This window comes from Lissotriton helveticus, chromosome 6, assembly GCF_964261635.1.
Source record: "Lissotriton helveticus chromosome 6, aLisHel1.1, whole genome shotgun sequence".
In the NCBI taxonomy this organism is placed as follows: domain Eukaryota; kingdom Metazoa; phylum Chordata; class Amphibia; order Caudata; family Salamandridae; genus Lissotriton; species Lissotriton helveticus.
Window position 1 is genome coordinate 1,104,908,929 of NC_136067.1, and position 19,762 is coordinate 1,104,928,690.

Consider the following 19,762-nt stretch of genomic DNA (forward strand, 5'->3'; position numbering starts at 1 on the left):
TGATCAAGCCTTCCATCATTAGGAAACCAAAAGTAAAATGAACCAATGAAAAGTTTTATAAACAAGTCACATGACCTGTTATGCGGCATAGGGTATAAAAAGCGTAGAAAATCCGTTGGCACGTGAGGCGGCGTCAGTAGCGGACCGATGTGCGAATAGGCCGAAGGCAGCACAACGCACCAAGATCCGGATGGCACCGAGGTGGTGTCCAGCAAGTTGTCGCACTGGTGTGGCTATCCTACAATGCTGAAAGTCGGCGTGGGGCGCCCCGTTGGCCTGTGAGATGGCGGCAGTAGCGGACCGATGTGCGAATGGGGCCAAAGGCAGCGCAACAATATTTTCTGAATAGAAGACACCACAAGGCGCTGAGATGCCAAGATCCGGATGGCACCGAGGTGGTGTCCAGCAAGTTGTCGCACTGGTGTGGCCATCCTACAATGCTGAAAGTCGGCGTGGGGCGCCCCGTTGGCCTGTGAGATGGCGGCAGTAGCGGACCGATGTGCGAATGGGGCCAAAGGCAGCGCAACAATATTTTCTGAATAGAAGACACCACAAGGCGCTGAGATGCCAAGATCCGGATGGCACCGAGGTGGTGTCTAGTAAGGTGCACTGGTGTGGCCATCCTACAATGCTGAAAGTCGGCGTGGGGCGCCCCGTTGGCCTGTGAGATGGCGTCAGTAGCGGACCGATGTGCGAATGGGGCCAAAGGCAGCGCAACAATATTTTCTGAATAGAAGACACCACAAGGCGCTGAGATGCCAAGATCCGGATGGCACCGAGGTGGTGTCTAGTAAGTTGCACTGGTGTGGCCATCCTACAATGCTGAAAGTCGGCGTGGGGCACCCCGTTGGCCTGTGAGATGGCGTCAGTAGCGGACCGATGTGCGAATGGGGCCAAAGGCAGCGCAACAATATTTTCTGAATAGAAGACACCACAAGGCGCTGAGATGCCAAGATCCGGATGGCACCGAGGTGGTGTCTAGTAAGTTGTCGCACTGGTGTGGCCATCCTACAATGCTGAAAGTCGGCGTGGGGCGCCCCGTTGGCCTGTGAGATGGCGTCAGTAGCGGACCGATGTGCGAATGGGGCCAAAGGCAGCGCAACAATATTTTTGGAATAGAAGACACCACAAGGCGCTGAGATTCGGTTAGCACCGAGGTGGTGTCTAGCAAGCTATGCAGCTGAGTTGCGTGCGCACTTGCGGCGAATAGGTCGAAGGCAGCACAACAATGTTTTCTGAATAGAAGACACCACAAGGCGCTGAGATTCGGTAGGCACCGAGGTGGTGTCTAGCAAGTTGCCGTACTGGTGTGGCCATCCTATAATCCTGCTCCGAATAACGGCATGGGGTGCCCGAAGGGGGGAGGCGGCGTGAACGGGCCTTCCTAGGTGGAGGCTCGTCTGCTGTAGTGGGGCGCCCCTTTACCATTTCAGTTGCCATTCAGCTGCGTTTCGGCCGCTCTTGATGCTACAGCGACAGGCGGCTGCAAGAGGACTCTCAAAATGGCGGCCTGTTCTTTGGATTTGGGCCTGGTCCACTAAAATGGCCCTGGGACACCTTAGAACTCGGACGCTCGAATTTTTTTTCCTTTCCTCTACATGCAAAAAAAGGTAAATGCCCGGTACGTTACACGCTTCATCTGCCACGATGTACTCTCCAGAGGAACCGAAAAAAAATATAGTTATGGTAATTATACCATGCATCGTCATATGGAGAGGTGGCACCGATTAATTATAGTGCTGCATAAAAGAGAGATTTGGAGGAGAACCCCCGACCTGCCAGTACATTCATCAAAGAAGTGGCACTGACAGCATCAGAGGCAAGGGAAATGGTCCCAAATATTTAGAAGAACTTTGGAAAGATTAAAATGACATGTTTAGATTGTGGCAAATTAATTTCATGTGGACAGATGAGTGTTACTCTAATAAATACAGCATATGAACATCATCATAGTCGATGGTTGGTAGAGACATTTTGACTATATCCTGGACCTGCCCGTCCTCGCCCAAAATGGCGCCGGAATAAATGGGACTCGTAACTCCTTGTTGTGTACTGGTTGCACAACCTTGATATCACGAGATACGTATGCAGTTTTGAAGCACATGGCGGGCGGGGACGAGAATAGATTGAATATTTCGATATCCCTATTGATATTAAGTTCTGATGTGTTATTGATTACTGTACTATTGAAAGTTCGAATTAACGTCACCCATGGTACTTGCCCGCAAATGTATATCTAGATAATTTTATTGTAAGTGGCCCTGTCGTATTTTAATTATAAAATGTACGTCCACCGATTCCGCAACTGTTAGACACTTTAGTTCTTGCAACCTAATGGCCCGCCCGTTACGTTCCTCTACAGTGTAAATGTCTACTCATCATATACGATTACAGTTTGCTCCGTGGCCGGCCCACGTGGTTATAGGCCCGTATTTGTATAATGACATTTTCACAGTAAAGGTTTTTAAAAGAAAACATGGTAGTAGTATATACATTGGTAAAGTTTTTAATAATAGTCACTGTTTTCGAATCAGTAAAAGGCAAGTGAAATAAAGCAGTCCAATTACATGAAGGGTAAAAGGTATAATACGCAGGAACGCAGTAAAGATAAATGGTCAAGGGCTGTTGTGTTTTCTACTCCTGCAACATAAAGTGATCGATAAGAATCTGATATTCAGGCGTATCGGCGACTAAGACAGCAGGCCGACCCTCTTTTGCTCAACTGCTCCGTCATGGGACGAAGAAACGCCCTTTTTCTCGAAAAAGGAATATATTTTACTTGCAGGACAGTTGTAAATTTTCCGGGAAAGTACATTAGCCTGGAACATTATAACATATATTTAAGAAAAAATAATGTTCGAAAGCATCATTAGAATAAGAAAAGTAAAATGAACCAATGAAAAGTTTTATTAACAAGTCATATGACCTGTTATGCTTACGTTACGCGCTGCGCGTCGCGCCCCGGATCACTTCCGGATGCGCTAACGCGGCGCGTCATATGACGCATTACGCGACAACGCAGGTCTAGAATATAGTCAAAATGTCTCCACCAACCAGCGGTCGGAACACAACCCCTTTCAGCAGGCTAAATAGTTCTGTTAAATGACAACAGAAGGGACAGGCAACAAGAACCATCAGTCAAAGAGGGGAGGGCTAGTTCTTCTCTACCGGGTCACGTTGGGGCGCTACCGGAACTGATCGAATTGGTAGTCTACAGTGTTTCTGGATGTTTCAGACTGAAGCTGGCGTTAGCATGAGAGCACCACCATTTCGTAGCTCCGTCGTGGCCATTCGACGAGCAATAATGCTAGCCGCTCTCCACCAGAAGCCTGCGGGAGTCGGGGGCCCCCAAGACTTTTGTAGAATCTTCAAGGCTGAGGGGACGCTTTCGAGAATGGAGCCCAATCTCTAGCAGACAAGCGTCCGAGTTCCAAGGTGTCGCAGGGCAATTTTAGTGGACCACGCCCAAATCTGAAGAGCCGGCCGCCATTTTGAGAGTACTGTGGCAGCCGGCTATCGCTGCACCGCAAGAGCGGGAGCAACTTAACTACATGGTGAGCGAGACGCTGTAGTCGAAAGAGCGGGCGGTAAACAGCTGAATAGCGGAAGAGGCACAGTGTAGCAAAAGCGGGCGGAATGGCAACTGAAATGGTAAAGGGGCGCCCCACTACAGCGTGTCTTTAGGTGAAACGGATTGTGGGACAAGGTCAAGAATGGAAGAGTTACCAAAAGGCAAAAAGTTCCGCTTGATCCCGGGAGCCGGCCACCTATGTCGGGGGCGATCTCAGGCTACACCAGGAGAACACGACTTGGGGAGGGAGCCGGAGCCAAGCGCCCCCTCCGAGTCCGCGCCATCACACCGTCCCTCGGGGGCCTCAGTCAAGCGGTTCAGGGTGGCACCGCATTACATTGTTCACAAATGCAGTCACGTCCTCAAACAGTCCCCACTTTACTTTGACAATAGTGAAGCTGAAGCAAGTGCAAATAGGCTTCAGACAGTGTTACAAGCACTCCTCAAAACTTTGAACCATCAGAGTGCATGAGTTTCATGCTCGATCGATTGAGCTAGCCGAATTGGGCAACAAAAAGTATAAAATAGTTATGTAAATAGTTGTTTAATTAAATGTTTTACCCTGTTACTTTGCTGGTGTGTTGTATATATTTGTAATATTTGCATAGAGTTTATCGTTATTTTGGGCGGGGTGGGTGGCGGAGCCGAGCTGTATTGCAGCCATCATGGTGTGGAGTTCAGTTCATCTCAATAGTTTCGTGTTTGTCATGAGGGGTTGTTCCTAATGTTTCTATTTTAGCGAGGTCAAAAACAGATCCCATTAGTGGCCTACTGATTTTGCTCGATTCCTTTTGTTTTTTTACACGATTTTTCGCTATCTGCAAAGACTAAACAGAGTATTGCGACTCTGTGCTTGTTTGTAAATAGAGAATGAACCAAAGAGAACCAATTCTAAAACAGTAAATGCTTGGATAACAATCAATCAAATGGAGAGAGAAGCAGGCACGACGGATTACAACGGGGGCAAAGGCCTGCGTTAACTACCCTTCACTATCTGCAAAGAGAGAGTACTCCTAATAGAAATGAGGGGGAGGGGGGGGGCAGCATTCAAAGCAGATCAGTGTGCATAAACACGAAAATGTTTTTACTTACCACGTACTTGACATTCGACAGCTTATGATATTTGCTATTAAAAAAACATTGAAATTCACTGAAAAAACCATAGGTTAGAGACCATATATAGTTAGGAATTAGCATTTAAAAAACCTTGAAAATTCACTGAAAAAACCATAGGTTATAGACCATATATAGTTAGGGCTTAGCATTTAAAAAACCTTATTTTACTCACACAAAACCATTGAAATTCCATATATAGTTAGTTGCACTAACTATATATCGCGCATCCGCAATCCACTGCTGATGATGTCACATATTACATCATTCATGACATGGTCAGTGACATCACTGATGACATCACTGATGACATCTCAAATGACATCACTGATGACATCTCAAATGACAGTAGAGGGGTGAAAGTCTGAAAGCGTCATTAGTAAAATGAGAAGATGGACAAGATGAGAGTTTGGGAGGGAGATTGAAGTTATATGGAGAGATATGGGAGAGGTATGAGCGGCAGAATGGGTTTGATGCACAAGGATATATGGTGATTTTTGTTTTTTTTGTTTTTTGGAATTATAAGGAAACAGTAAAGTGAAAACCACCCTCACTGTGCAATCTGTGTCAGTTAGGAAAATCCAGATATTCTTCCAAATTAAAAAATGATAACATGCAATTTAGAAAGCAGTGTTGGGCACAGACAGGCATGCTTTTTCAGGCCGCATATTACTCTTGTCTACTGCATAATTTGAATTGAGTTGCTTCCAGGTGTTTATAGCTGGGCACAGTTGGGTTGTAGCTGAAGGCAGTGTGAGTTTTTCTCAGTGGGGCCCTATGGTGTTCAGTGTGGGAGACGATGTGGCACTCTGTGCCGAGGACAGAAACTGCAAGGCTCTGAGACAAATGGCTTTTGATAGCACTTTTAGGCGTATTTGGGACATTCTGTGAATGGCAAAGTTTTCAGATGAATGTATTGTGTTCACCAATAACCAACAAGTGCATGTGTGCATTATCAATTTAAATAAATGTGGAAAAATACTAGCTGCAGCGTCGTCTTTTACTTGTGGGAAAAATAAATATGGATAAATACAGATAAAATGCCCAAAAAATAAATATGGATAAATACAGACGGAAATGGCAAAAAAATTAATACCATAAAACCGGTAGCCCTAGTTATATATTAGCGCCGGGACGCTGTGCACATTAGAAAATTATATAACATAACATATACGAATGGATATAGCACCACAGAAAATCTGTTAAATACCATCCCTCTCTCCGACACAGAGGTGAGAAGGCTAATTCTCCAAGCATTTAAGTGCATGTATCCACTGCTGTCTTACACAATGTTTTCAAGTTTTATCCATACATGAGTCAAGCTCATAATCTTTCTCTGATAGATCCTCAGAGGATCTCTTATTTCGATAAACGCCTAACATCTTCATTCTTTTTAGTGCCCCCACGAAAAAGAATACCTGTATGTTATGGCTTCTACAAGACAATGTACCAAGAGGCTTGTTGTCTCAGTCATGAGATGATTTCTGTAATTTTTCACTGAGGTGGAAAAGGAAGTCTAAACATTCAACTTTTAGGCAAAAGGAGATGGTAAAGAGTCCTTTATCCAAAGATCATTTCTTTTTTAGAATGCCAGTGCTTGCGCACACAGCAACAGGAAAAAATACTAACACACTATCAGAAAACTCCAGTTAGCTTTGTGTTTGGTCACCTGGATGTCACTACTACAGATATTGGCCCCTGGACTCAGTGGAAAACCTCCCTCACAGAGAAAGGGCACCGTTACTGACTACTCTCAAAATCACTACTTATCTATGTACACGTCTATATATGAGATACTGACACCTACCAGCTACTTATGACCACTGGCTTTTTTATTTTTTTTATTAAAGCTGCATTTTTCATATTTGTAATCAAAATAATAGTCTTGAGTTTTAGTAATATTTTTCTGCTATTCATCTTTGCATGGTTTCTAACATGTCACCAGGAAACTGATACAATTTGATGCTCTGTAGAGCTCCATTGCAGATGACCTTCATTACAGCACACCTTCAAGCTACTATTGCTTTGCAAGGCAAATGGGAAATGTGACATTTTATACTCTCCAGCGCATATGGATTCCAGTGAGTGGCCTCTTGATCCTCGTCTTGGCCAACGTCGTAGCTATCCCTGTGAGTTGAAAGCATTGCCACCACCATACTCTGGTAGTGGCACAACATCAGAACCCCCAACTATATTTCAAATTAGTGTTATCGCTACAATACCTCCTTTCTGCTGTACTCTCAAGTGACTCTGTGTCTCTTCTTGTCACCCAGTAATGAAGTATCTCCTTTACCATTATTCTGAGTATTACCCTCTCTTCTTCTGTACTCTGGCACCCTTCAGCTTTTGGTAAGGGTGATGACTTGAGTACTTCATCTTCTTCCGACCAGTCTCTTGACTAAGAACACCAGTATTTAAAAATGTGTAAATTCTGTCATACTGTGCTTGCAGTTCAAAGTGAAATGTCCATTCTGCAGTATTCTACCTGTTTGGCACCAAGTCTAAGATTATCATGCACATCAGTAGGAAGGAATTGTCAAAGAGTTCTCTGTGTTACTCTGGGATTGTTTCTGAACCAGTAGGTGGGTGAGAATGGTAAAATGTAGAGGGAGGAAATTCGTAAATATTTTGTGAGGGCTAGTAAGAATGGCTCATGTGGAGGATAGCTCTAGCCATGTTCTCGTACGTGTATATGACAGAAAGAGATATATGCATAGAGCAATATGATGATAGGGGTGATGTGCAAGAGGCTTATGTTGTGTTTCCTGTTTACATGAATGGTTTTGTGCATGCATTCGTGTGTGTTTGTGTGATTGGGCATTTAGGGGGTGATGTTGCGGAGAGCTGCTTCCTTGTTCCTTTGCGTGCCTTTGTTCATGGAATGTAGACGGTGTGAGAGAATGTGGGATGGTTTGGAAGACGCTAAAAGGGCATCATGCCATTTCTGTGTTTTGGATGATATGGAGCACCTCATACGTTTTTCCTTTGTAGATTCGGTGTGTATTATAGGGAGAGCGTGAAATATAAGCAAGCTCATAACTTGTTCATTTGTACATAATAGGGATCTGATGGGCTAACTAGGAGGAAGTTCATGCCTTTTCCTATTATTGAAAGCCAAAAATATTTTCGGAAGATACACATTATATAATATATTTTACTGTAATCTATTTTTGAAAAATATGCACATTTTAAAATTACTTTCATTGCAGCATCACATGTATTACATTTGCGAAGTTACGTAAATTGGAAACAAATGCGATTTTTAAGTTTTGCATCTGGGTTAAAAAGCTTTCTACTCGGGGAAATAAGGGTGGAGGGAGAGTCTCCCTACTGGGCAAAATAAATAAGCATTTCCAAAACAGTAGTAGGTCTCGCATTAGTGAAACTATGAACAATTGGCGTTGCAAATGCTATTTGTTTTTGTCTAAAAATATCCTATCAGTAGCATAAGTAGTAATAAAAGAAATCCACAAATGAAGGAAAGAGTGCAGTACCAGAGGCTGTTACTAGGTGTCCCTGTGGAGTTGTAAATGGACCTCTATTAGCCACATAACGCACTGCACCGTTAATGCAACTATAAAGAGAAAGATTGCTGCTGAGCACACGTTCTCATTTGTTTTTATTGAAGGTAGGATTTTTGTTAGCTTGCACTTTAAAAATGCATCGTTGTTGTTTATTTATTTTTGTTTGTGAAATAATGCTAAATAAACAATAGTGCATTTTTAAAAACGCAGGCTAACAAAATTTCACTCACAATAAAAACAAGTTAAAACGTATGCACAACTGTAATTTATCAATTTATATTTGCATTAAGGGTGCAGTACTATACAACTCCACAGGGATACCTAGTAACAGCTGGCGGTACTGCACATTTCCTCGAGACCTATTATGCTAATAGAATTGCGCAGTGGCACAAGGAACGAGAGCTAAAAGAATATTTGAGCTTGCGTAGCTTTTGCGTCACACAGCGCTTTAACTTCATATGTTTAAAGCTAAAGCAGGTCATGCTGCTAATGCTGTTAAAGTAACTAAATAGAAATTAATGACATGTGGCCGCCATGTTTAAAATGAATATAATTACGGGGAGCATGATTAAGAGTGATAATTTTTTATAGGCTTTTGAAGCCTTTGCTGTATGCCTGTATGTTTAAAGGTAAAGCGTGCCGTGCTGTTAATGCTAGAAAAGTAAATAAATAGAAAAGAAAGGCGGGCTGCTGCCATGTTTGACAGGTAAAGCCAACAACGATGATAAGGCAGCTGTCCGCCTTTTTTCTGTTTATTTACTTTTCTAGCAATTGCTACACGGCGCGCTATAACTTTAAACATGTGAAGCAAAAGCATGGCGCGCCGCGAATGCTACAAAAGTGAATGAATAAATAAGAAAGACGGCGGCCACCAGTATTTCTTTTGTATTTATTTACTTTTGTAGCAGTTGCGGCATGCCGTACTTTAGCTTTAAACGTGTGAATGTTAATAAAGTAAATAAATAGAAAAGAAAGCTTAAAGTCCATATCCTGAATAAAGTAAATAAATAGAAAAGAAAAACAGGGCGGGCATATATATATATAAATATTAACAAGCAGGAGGGCGAAGGAGACTGGAGCTGCAGCCCGAAGACCAGGTTTGTGTGGCGGGAAGGAGGCTGTTGTGCCTGCACTCCAGCTACGTTGAAGAATTTTTTAAGGAAAAAGTGCTGAGAAAGTGAAAATAAAACATACAGAATAAAGTCACATGTAAGAGGAGCTGTCCTTCTGGGAGGTCACAACTGAAGAGAAAGAGGTACTAAAGAGGGAGAAGGAGGGACTATTAAACAAATAAACCAATTAAATAAAAACAATTCTAAAAGACACTGACAAGAGCCAATAAAATACATAGGCGGAGCTTGAAGCCCATTTCCTGAATACAACATGTCTCGAAGAGACAGCACAAGCGCTGCCTAGGCGAGATCTGAAAAGTAGCTGCTGCTATTGAACCAGCAAACGGCTTCACTCCGCTAGAAAGATTGATTGTTTTGTTGCTGTTCTTTTTAAGATGGCTATATACCTGTTTACAGAATGCTCGTTTTATATGACAAATCCTAGACTTCAGACATGCATACATACCCATGAACCTACTGTGAGGATTTGGCTATAACACTAAGGCTTATTTTTAGAAAGTATTTGTTGTAGTGTAACAGTCCCATTAGTATGGCTTGATGCTAAATTCAGAGCAAGCTTAACAAGGTTATTTATCCTCTATTTTTATTATCACAAGACATGCCAACTGTACAGTAGTCAAAGAAAAGCGGACTCTTGCACGATGCTGCTTGCAGGTTTGTTTAAAAAGAACATTGCCAGAATGCAGAAATGCTAAATAGTGTGACTAGATTTGTCAGTCCATCTAAGAGTAGATTCCTTAACAATCTGGTCTAGAAATACCGACCCAAAAGCATTAATTGTCTTTATTTTCATCGTCATCATCTTAAAAAAACATTTACGGGTATGTACAGCTATTATTCAAGGGCCTGCTTCAGCAAACAAAAGAAACAACTAACCCTTAGCTTCACCACCCATTTCTGCTTCCCAAAAACATATTTCTCGTAATTCTTCACTGCTGGAATTTTCTCGCTTTCCCAAAAAAACAGCTGGGACATGGTGCTTCATAACTAGCCCAGTCCCCTGGGTATGAAACACCTCTGTGATCACAGAGTCTCAGTTCCTTCGCTTGCATAATGCTTGTTCCCCTGTGGGATTATTGTGGTATGTACGTACAACCAACCATATAAAGCGTTCTGATAAAAAAAAAGAGCATGGGTGCATTTGCTATGGCTCAGGATTTATTTATTTTGATTCAAATAATCTTTATTTCGATCATTTCAGATCATAAAAGATAAACACATAAGCATACAATAAAACATTAAGACGATTTCTGTATTACAGGTTTTTTTTTTTAAAAAGCCATGATTGGAATCTAAAAAAATGTATGATTTAAGGTTAAAAGTTAGTAGAAAATGCCATATTGGAGTCTTTTATAATTCTTGCGCGTGCTCTCCACATTGCCGTCAGAAATTTGGCCATGGCAAAGACGGTTGTAGGTGATAAGTCTGTTTTTAGCACTCTATATGCTGGGGCATAGGTTCGGAAGCCCAAGTTCTTTAAGTATGGAGCCAACCAGTAGCTCCTAATTTTGCTGTACGCTCTACAAAAGAAAACCACGTGTAGCTCACTTTCCAGCTTGTAATTGCATGCTGGGCATGTGGCCAACTCAAGGTTACCATTCCAGGATTTGGTGAAGCCCCTCAGTGGTAGCGAGCCATATCTCCATTGCAGGAAAATCTTTCTTACATGCACAGGGGTCATGGCATCCAGAACATACTCAGGTCTGTAGGAGTCTTTTGCTTTCGTAAAAATGTCACTTAAAGACCCTTCTCTGATTGAACCCAGAGCTTTCTCGAGCATGAAATTGTAAAACAGTCTGGAGAGTTCTTTCCTTGGGAGGTTTGTGGCAGTTGTTTCAGGATTACACCACAACTCAGGGATTCCAAGTGTAGTACACATGTCCCGGATATACTTTAACCAAGGAATTTTGGACACATGTATTAGCCTGAGCAACTCCTGTAATTCGCTTCTGTAGTGGCCCAGATCCTGGCTGCTCCACAGACGTCTCCAGTAAGTCAAAGGTTTTAGGCCCAGTTCTTCAGTAATTGGGCGGAGTGCCAAGTCCATTCTCAAGGGGAGGAGGGGGCTACTCGATGGAAGAGCCGCTAGCTGTCTTATAAAATTATTTTCAGCGACCTGGATATTTTGTAGTGATGTGTGTCCCCATAGCTCTGCCCCGTAGGCAATACCTCCTCTAGCTTGCGCTTTATAGATGTGTATTGCCGGTGTCAGAGGTCGAAGATAGGATTTCTTGGCAATTCTGGAAATAGCTCCCGCCCTCTGAATTAATTTTATAGTGGCCTTTGATTTATGTTGCTGCCAGGTCAGAGACTGATTAAGTGTAATGCCCAGGTACTCGATTACTTGAACTCTTTCTAGAACTACAGATCCCAGACGGGGATTTGGGCAATTTTGGGGTTTTTTGCTGAGAATCATGAATTTGGTCTTGGAGGGGTTTATTTCTAGACCCCTTTTGTTACAGAAGTCCAAGAAACCGTCCAAAATTCTCTGCAGCCCCATTGGTGTTTTTGCCAACAGCAGGGTGTCGTCGGCGAACATAATCGCAGGCACCCTGCTGTTGTTTAATTGTGGAGCATCAACGTTGGGGATCCTACTCAGATTTTCTATTACCCCATTTGTAAAAAGACAGAAAAGAGTCGGCGCCAACACGCATCCCTGCCTTACCCCTCGTTGGACAGGGAACCTATCTGTCAGCCTACCACCCTTTCCGTATCTTACACGGGCGTAATTATCTGTATGTAGCCTTATTAAAATGTGCAGAATATCGCCGGGGATACCCATATCCGCCAGTACTGCCCACAACCTGGCCCGTGGGACCAGGTCGAAGGCGGCACGGAGATCAACGAAAACCGCATACAGTGACCCCCCTTCTAGGTGTGTTGTCTTCCAGTACAGAATGTTAAGTCTAAGTAGCTGATCGACTGTTGAGACTCCCCTCCTAAATCCTGCCTGAAGAGGGCTTAAAATATCTGTCTCATCCATCCAGTTTTGGAGCCTATCAAGGATTAGTCTACCGAACAACTTTTGGGTCACATCGATGAGACTAATTGGACGGTAATTGGCTGGAAGCAGGGGCGACCCCTTTTTGAATATAGGGACCACCTCCGCTCCCAGCCAAGTGTCCGGTATTCTCATCCCCCCCAGGACTGCATTAAACAATATCAACAGATAGGGTGCCCAAATATCAGGTTCTTGTTTAAAGAGATCACCCGGCACCCCATCAAGTCCTGGGGCCTTTCCAGAGGACAGCCCTGCTAATGCCACCCTTATGTCTTTAATGGTAAAAGGGACAGCACTATGCGTGTTATGAGTAGAGGGTTTAATTATTGGTATCTCCTCGTTGTCAGAGGAATATAGCTGCTGGAAATGGTCCTGCCAGACGTTTGGAGCAATATTTGGTTCCACAGCCGAGGGGAGATCCCCACTTCCGTGGTTTATAATTCTCCAGAATCTATGGGAATCCCTTTCAGCTAGGGACTCCGATAGATTCTCCCAATGCTGAACGTCCCACTCAATTTTAGCGTTGGTTATGAGTGATTTGTAGGTCCTCCTTTTGAGTCGAATTTCCTCCCTTGAACCCCCCTCTTTTATCATGGTTAAGAGGTCCCGCTTTGCCAGTCTACAGGTGTTATTATACCAGGTATTTTTGGGTACGCCCTGCGCTCTTGGACGTCCAATGCTTAGAAAATCAGCCTCAAGCTTCTTGGTTAGATTTAGATGTAACTGAGCTATATCCTCGCTAATATCTTTTGTAGAGTTAAGGCGCCATAACTCAAAAGCCTCATCTAGAATGGGAATGATCCCAGTATAGAGGGCGGCTAACTTTTCGGTACTGGAGGCAAGTTTTTCCCATCTTATCTTTATTTTGATTCACTTAGTGGTATTAATTAAGAGAGTAAATTATAAACTGAAGTAGTGTTTCTGATCTGTGCCTTGATTTTTTTCCCCCGGGATTTCTTTATTTTGATTCATTTAGTGGTATTAATTAAGAGAGTAAATTATAAACTGAAGTAGTGTTTCTGATCTGTGCCTTGATTTTTTTCCCCACATAGAGTATTTTAAACACCTTGCTTAGTATACCAGTGTATTAAAATGCAGCTTGCATCATGCTTGCTCTCAGACTCATTTTAGTGATATTCCGAAAGACAGGCGGCAGAAGGATCTGTCGCGTAGAAGGCATACCGTCGGTCCCATCAAACCTCTACGGGCTGTTACTACATCAGATGGAGAGATGCCACTGAACCAGAGCCCCAGAGTAGTGTAGATATGTTGAGGGATGAAGTGGGTTGTTTTTTTGCCAGAATCCTTGAATGTTTTTTGTTTATTTCACTTAAAGTGTTGTGATGGCTTTTGTAGACTTTGTTACTATACAGGTGGATTGTTTTGTACATTTCTTTAGTGCTAAACAAATGTCATCTTGCAGTTGGACAGAAAGAAGAACTTTATCAATAAAAGCCTTATCATTGGAGAAGTTCTGTGCACAGCGGACATGACAACAGGCGTAAAGGTAAGAACTGTAATTGTTTTGTATATTTTTGATTTATCAGTATGTAAATATCCTATGTTGGAGGAATCCTCTAAGAGCCTAGTCTTGCACTGTTGATTCTCAGCCGGTTAATTCCATGGTTATGGCAACCTTAAGAAGAGCGGAGTGGTGGGTTAAGAAGGAAAAAAAACACTTATGTAGGGCAAAGCATAGTGGTTTATTGGTTTAAATGATAAAAGAAGATTTTTTTTCTCCTGGTCGCTGCTAGATCTAAAGAGCTTGTTAGTTCTCCAGTCTCCTCTTGATGATTCTTCCACACTCTGCGCGGTCTGCTCCTCCTCCTGCTCGCTGTACACTGCTCTTCTATGCTCCCCTCCATCTTGATTTCCTCTGATCTGCTATACTTCTCCCCACCATCCGCTCCTCTTCCCATGCCTTCACTGTCCTTTGCTCTCCCCCCCTGTTCCTCTGCTCTTCTCTGCCTCTTCTGCAACACTTCCAAAAACCTTTTAGATGTACAACCTTACATCATCAGGTATGAATTGGGTTTTCCCGTTACTGCCTGCATGGCTGTGCCTGTGCTTTAGTCTGTTATCCTCTCATGGATGGAAAAGGTACATTTCCTTGATAAGTCAGTCTCAGGAGGGTAAGCTTTGCACCCGTTTGAGGCAAGGTCCAGGCACTGTCTCATCTAATTTCAAAGTGCTCCCCACCTGATTTTTCAATTCTTAATGATCATCAAGATTCACTATGTGGCTACGTTCCAAAATCTGCATGCGGACCCGAAACACTGGTTCACGAGTATTGTACCCAGCCATATTTAAAGCATCTTCTTTTTTAACCGAAGTACTTTATGCGTATAGTTTGGATTGTGCAGTCAAGAAGGGCAAATAATGGGTTCTCTAAAAAATAATTGATTTGAGATGCAGGGGAAGAGGACTTAAAGTAGTGCATCATTGTAGTGATAAAATGCAAGCCACCCTTTTGGGATTCCAACTATTACCCTGAGATTGGTTTAAAGGAAAAAACATAGAAGGGCGTAGGTTTTTTTTTTACAGTTGGTGTTATTTTAGGGCAATTTAATTCTTGTTAGGATCCAAAAGTATTGCAAAACTCTTCACTTTCTGAATTTGGTCCATTGCGAGTCACTCATACTCATCTCATGCTCTTCCTGACCCTGTTTGTGAGCGCACTGAAACCTCCTCTAGAACCAGGCCATTGGGATTCTAAAAGTGGCCCTCCCTAGGATGTAATTAGGCAGCTTTCTCTTGGACTATATTTTCTTGTATCTGGATTGTTTTACAACTCTGCCCCATCACACAGTCATCTTTCCACTGCGCGTGAGGTTTATTGCACCTGTTTCATGTGCTCCCTTTTAGCCTCAATGATCCTTCTGCAGAGCTGTTTTTGTGCTTAAAAAACATATTCGCCTCATGTCTCGTTGCAGAACTCCGTCTTTGTTGAAGCTATACGGGTGCCCTATGTTTACCAGGCTTTGTCTAATAATCCCACAGCCGTAGCTTCCGCCTGTTTCTCTGTGGTGTGATCTACCATATGTTGATCATAACTAGGACACCACGGGCAACCATCTTCGACCAAATCATTCCAACTCTCTATAGCTAATCTAGTGTTAAAAACCTATTTTTTCTTTTAATACAGTTTTTATTGTGTTTAATAAACCACACCCAGCATCACAATACCTCTGGGCAGGACAAGTGAAAAAGGTATATGTATGTATGTGTCAGCAGATAGCACCATGGAGAGTCAGAGACCACCATGGGATCCCACTCAAGTGTATATGAGAAGTCAGATGTTTACTTCTTTCTGAGGTCCACTGCATTTTAAGAAACACTAATTGTGAGACTCTGGCGAGGACACGCGGCCTTCCGCTTTGTTATTCAAAAATATACAATATCTAAAAACAGTCATGGAGATCGTCCGATTGCTTTGCATCAATTCCCACTTTAGACCTATGGCTCTGCTCAGCAAACTACTATAAAAAGTTATTTCTGATGTTCCTATTAAGGGGGCTTAAAGTTAGCCCTCTAACATAACACGCCCTTAAGACACTTTTAATTCTGGCAAAAACGAATGACTGCTTTAGCCTATGAAGATTTATTTGTAAATATTTTCATGAGCTGCCAGCGTTTCTGTGGCACTTATGTGAAAATGAAGTGAAATATATTTTTTAAAGTGAAGTGTTGCAATTGCATGACATAGAATATGTCACTTAAGAAGCTCATGGTGGCACTGTAGTGAGATCTGTAGTGAGATCTAGAAAACAATATTATTAGAGAACATCTGAAGCAAATGGAAAGTAACATGTTGTGTAGACTGAAAGAGTGTGTTGTCTCAGGTTATTTCATGAAAGCTATAGCCCACTCCTTATAGAGCAATGTTAGACTTTACAACGATCAACACTAGTTTGGACAGCCCCTTATGGTCTCTTGTCAGAGGTCACACATGCTTTAGAACCAGTCTGCACTCTGTGTTACGTTACCTTCTCCTGTCTAATCAGTTTCACAGTGTTGTGATGACAGTCCTGGAAGCTATAACCTGTGGTCTTCTGGAAAAAGGGCGCTTATACCTCACAGCCCCATGGTCCTAAGAATCTTTTAATATTGATAACTTGGACATTTTAATGAACACCAGGAGAATATTGGAAAATGTGGGCACCTTTACACTATCTTCAAAAGAAAGACAGTTGCTGAAGAAGATTACAAAATGGGCCTGCACACAAGAGTTAACCCCTTCCACGCTCATGACGAGCTGGGCTCGTCATGAGGTAGCCTCCTCGCACGCTCATGACGAGCCCAGCTCGTCACGTAACATGCGATTTAAAAAAACTCAGCGTACGGGCGGAATTCCGCCCGCACGCATGCGGTTAAATTTAGGGGGAAATGCTCAGGTGCTAGACCACACAGTTGGCAAACTGCTCACGTTTAAATTAACGCTTAACACAAAAATATAATAATGATAATGGTAAGATGTTTAGCTGCAGCACTGATTTTTTCCCCACAAAGCGGCACTTCCCTCAGGAGTGACGTCCCTTCGAAGCACTCATGTGCTAGTGTTCATCTCATTCGTTCAATAAAGTTCTTTCAACAAATGTAATTGATGCTTCAGTTTTGTTTATTTCTTATATTCTTTGATGCGTGTTATTCATTCATAAGACGTTTGAAAAGTTTCATTACGATTATGCCCAATGCATTTCGCGCATGTGCCCTTCATCAGGGGACTTATTAGTCCTGTGAAATAATACAAGAGAAGTGCGGATTCATTTAACAAACATTGAATTAGGATCATGAATGGAATTGACTGTCGAAACTAGGGGGCGGCCTCGTCGTTGGAGGGGGTTGGGGAGGCCTTTGCTGCAGAGCTCTAGCTGAGACTGAAAGAAGTTGGACGGTCGCTGGCCTCTCTCGCCATGGTCCGAAAGGGGATGAGGACACAGGAGGGCCGGGAGGGCCCAACTGCTGCGCAGCATGCCCTGGCCACTGAGGAGGAAGGGGCCCTGTCCGGAACCAATGGTTTGAACCCTGCTGGGGACCAACAAACGGATAAATTAGATCTGATACTGAAGGAGATCAGGGATTCTAGAACGGCAATGGAGCTGCAGCTCGGGGCTCTCACCACCAATCTGTCCCTGTTAAAGGCAGACCACAATAAAGTGGCTGACAAGGTTAAAGATCACGGCCTTGCGGTCGCTGACCTTACCCCGACGGTGGCAAAACACACAACGTCTATCCAGCAGCTGCAGCAGCAGGTCGCCTCACTGATGGACCGCGTGGAGGATGCGGAAGGCCGCAATCGACGCAATAACATCCGCGTCATTGGCCTTCCGGAGCGCTGTGAGGGGGTCCACGCAGCGGACTTCATGGAGCAATGGTTCCAGGACCATGTCGCTGCGGAGGGTCTATCGTCACACTTCTGTGTGGAGAGAGTGCACCGCATCCCCACTGGGAGGCCTAGGCCTTGCCGCCCACCTCGCCCCCTGATTGTGCGAATACTAGACTACCGGGACAGGGATGCCCTCCTTCCAAAAGCGAGAGAGAAGTCTCTAATACAATATGAGAACTGTCGAATATCTCTTTATCCAGACTATACCAACGTAGTACAAAAGCATCGCTCCTCATACCAGGAGGTGAAAAAGAGACTTCAAAAGGCCAAGTTAAAATATGCGCTGTTGTTCCCAGCTCGACTGAAGATTGTGTATGAAAAAAAGACGCATTTCTTTGAGAGCCCCGCGGACGTGGAGGAATGGTGGCAGCCAAGATGCTACCCGGGACACACCCACAAATTGCTCGGGGAGGGGTTCGGGACATGCCGACAGGGACACTCCTGCCCCAGGAAGTAGACCTGGGCGACGCGGCCCGTCACGGGAGCAACAGAGGGAAGACCAGCTGGAAGTCGTTGAAATGGTGGGCAACTTTCGCGAGGATTAGGAGAAAATTAACACTGACACGGATGACCGCACGATCCACTCTGACTTGGAACATAGTATGGTCTTGTTCCATACCGTCACGCCCAGGGCGGCAGATGATTTGCTGGACAACTAAGAAGATGCAGGGCCCGGCTTGCACCGGACAGATTACTTGATGACATTTGATATCTTTTTGGTGACAAATAGATGTTATTTGTAACTTTAACACACAGGGGGGTACCGGGGGGGGCTGGGGAACTGTATTTACCTGATTGTAGGGGGTGGGGCTTGGGGAGGGCTCGCTTCACCGTATCGTGAGTTCCGAGGGTGGGGCCATCCTGGCTCGTTGCACCCCGATAGGTTCATGTACCCCCTTTCCAAGGACCTCCAGTCGGTAACTAAGAATAGGCTCCTGAAAACAATGCCCCTGGCTCAAAGTAGAAATAAACAAACAGAATCCACTCCTTGGGTTTTAGGTGTATCCTCCACAGTGGGGAACACCCTTCTTGTTTTTAGGTCCCCTCACACACCAACAGGCCCCTTGGTGTCATGCTTCATCATCTGGGTCATCGTACCCCTCTACGGGGTATGGCGTGCTGCGACCTACGAATACGCGGGAGCACTTGGTAGACTATGTGTGGTGTGGATGAGGGTTTTTTTTGTATGTGAGTGTTAAGTGGGGTTTAGAAAATAGTGAAGGTTAAAAAGGACCTGGCTCGTGGGGTGACTAAAGAATATTTAAAAAGCCTCCGGGCTGGTGCTATTAAAATAAAGTGTGGGAGGTTGCTGCGCTGATAATGTGTGTTACCTCCTCTCTGTGTGCGTCAACATGTTTCGGTGCCAAAAAACACCTTCTTCAGGACGGGGTGCACAAATCCTCACCTTACTCACGTTTCTCTAACTCATCAGAATTTCTAATAAAAAGTGAGAAAATCTATAGTGCAGGTAAAACAATGTACCTAGCAAAAACGTTGTCCGTTGATCAACCTGTAAAGAAAAGACAACAATTTTTTTTTTCTGGTAGTCTACTTCTCCACAACCATAGGAAAAATGACCAGTGGTTACAGGTGACAAACTATAGCTGCAAAAATGTGCCTACAGTGGGATAAAAGTTTACAAAAAACACACTAGACACACTGACATTAAACATAAAACACACACTTTTTAAACTTAGTTCTGATTTTTTAACTTGTTTTCTGAGCGTAACACCATTGATGGCAAGCAAAATGAGAGCAAGATTGTATTGTGCCCCTGTCAAGAAAAGAGGAAATGTTTCATGCTTTTACATATTCACAACATACTGTTTTGGGGTTGATGAAAATGCTTCATGAGCCAAGCGTCAAGATCTGGTGTGCTAACTAGCACCTGTTTGGTAAAGAAAGAGACATTCAGATCCTCACTTCACTTACACTAACGTAGTGGTGACATTAGTCGCGTTTTTCAAACCATACTACTCACGATTTCTGCAAGGAAATCCCTCCCGATCGATCCCTTCGTGGCTCCGGCGATAA

At 43.6% G+C, this 19,762-nt stretch overlaps 1 protein-coding gene across 1 annotated transcript in view; it reads left to right on the top strand.

Annotated features, from left to right (window-relative positions):
* The window catches only part of ACOXL (acyl-CoA oxidase like), a 969,051-nt gene that overhangs the window by 304,016 nt on the left and 645,273 nt on the right, over nucleotides 1-19,762 (top strand). The window contains exon 3 of the mRNA XM_078648763.1: nucleotides 13,766-13,849. Within this exon, the coding sequence (XP_078504889.1) occupies nucleotides 13,766-13,849 (84 nt within the window). The remainder of the gene's footprint in view (nucleotides 1-13,765; nucleotides 13,850-19,762) is intronic.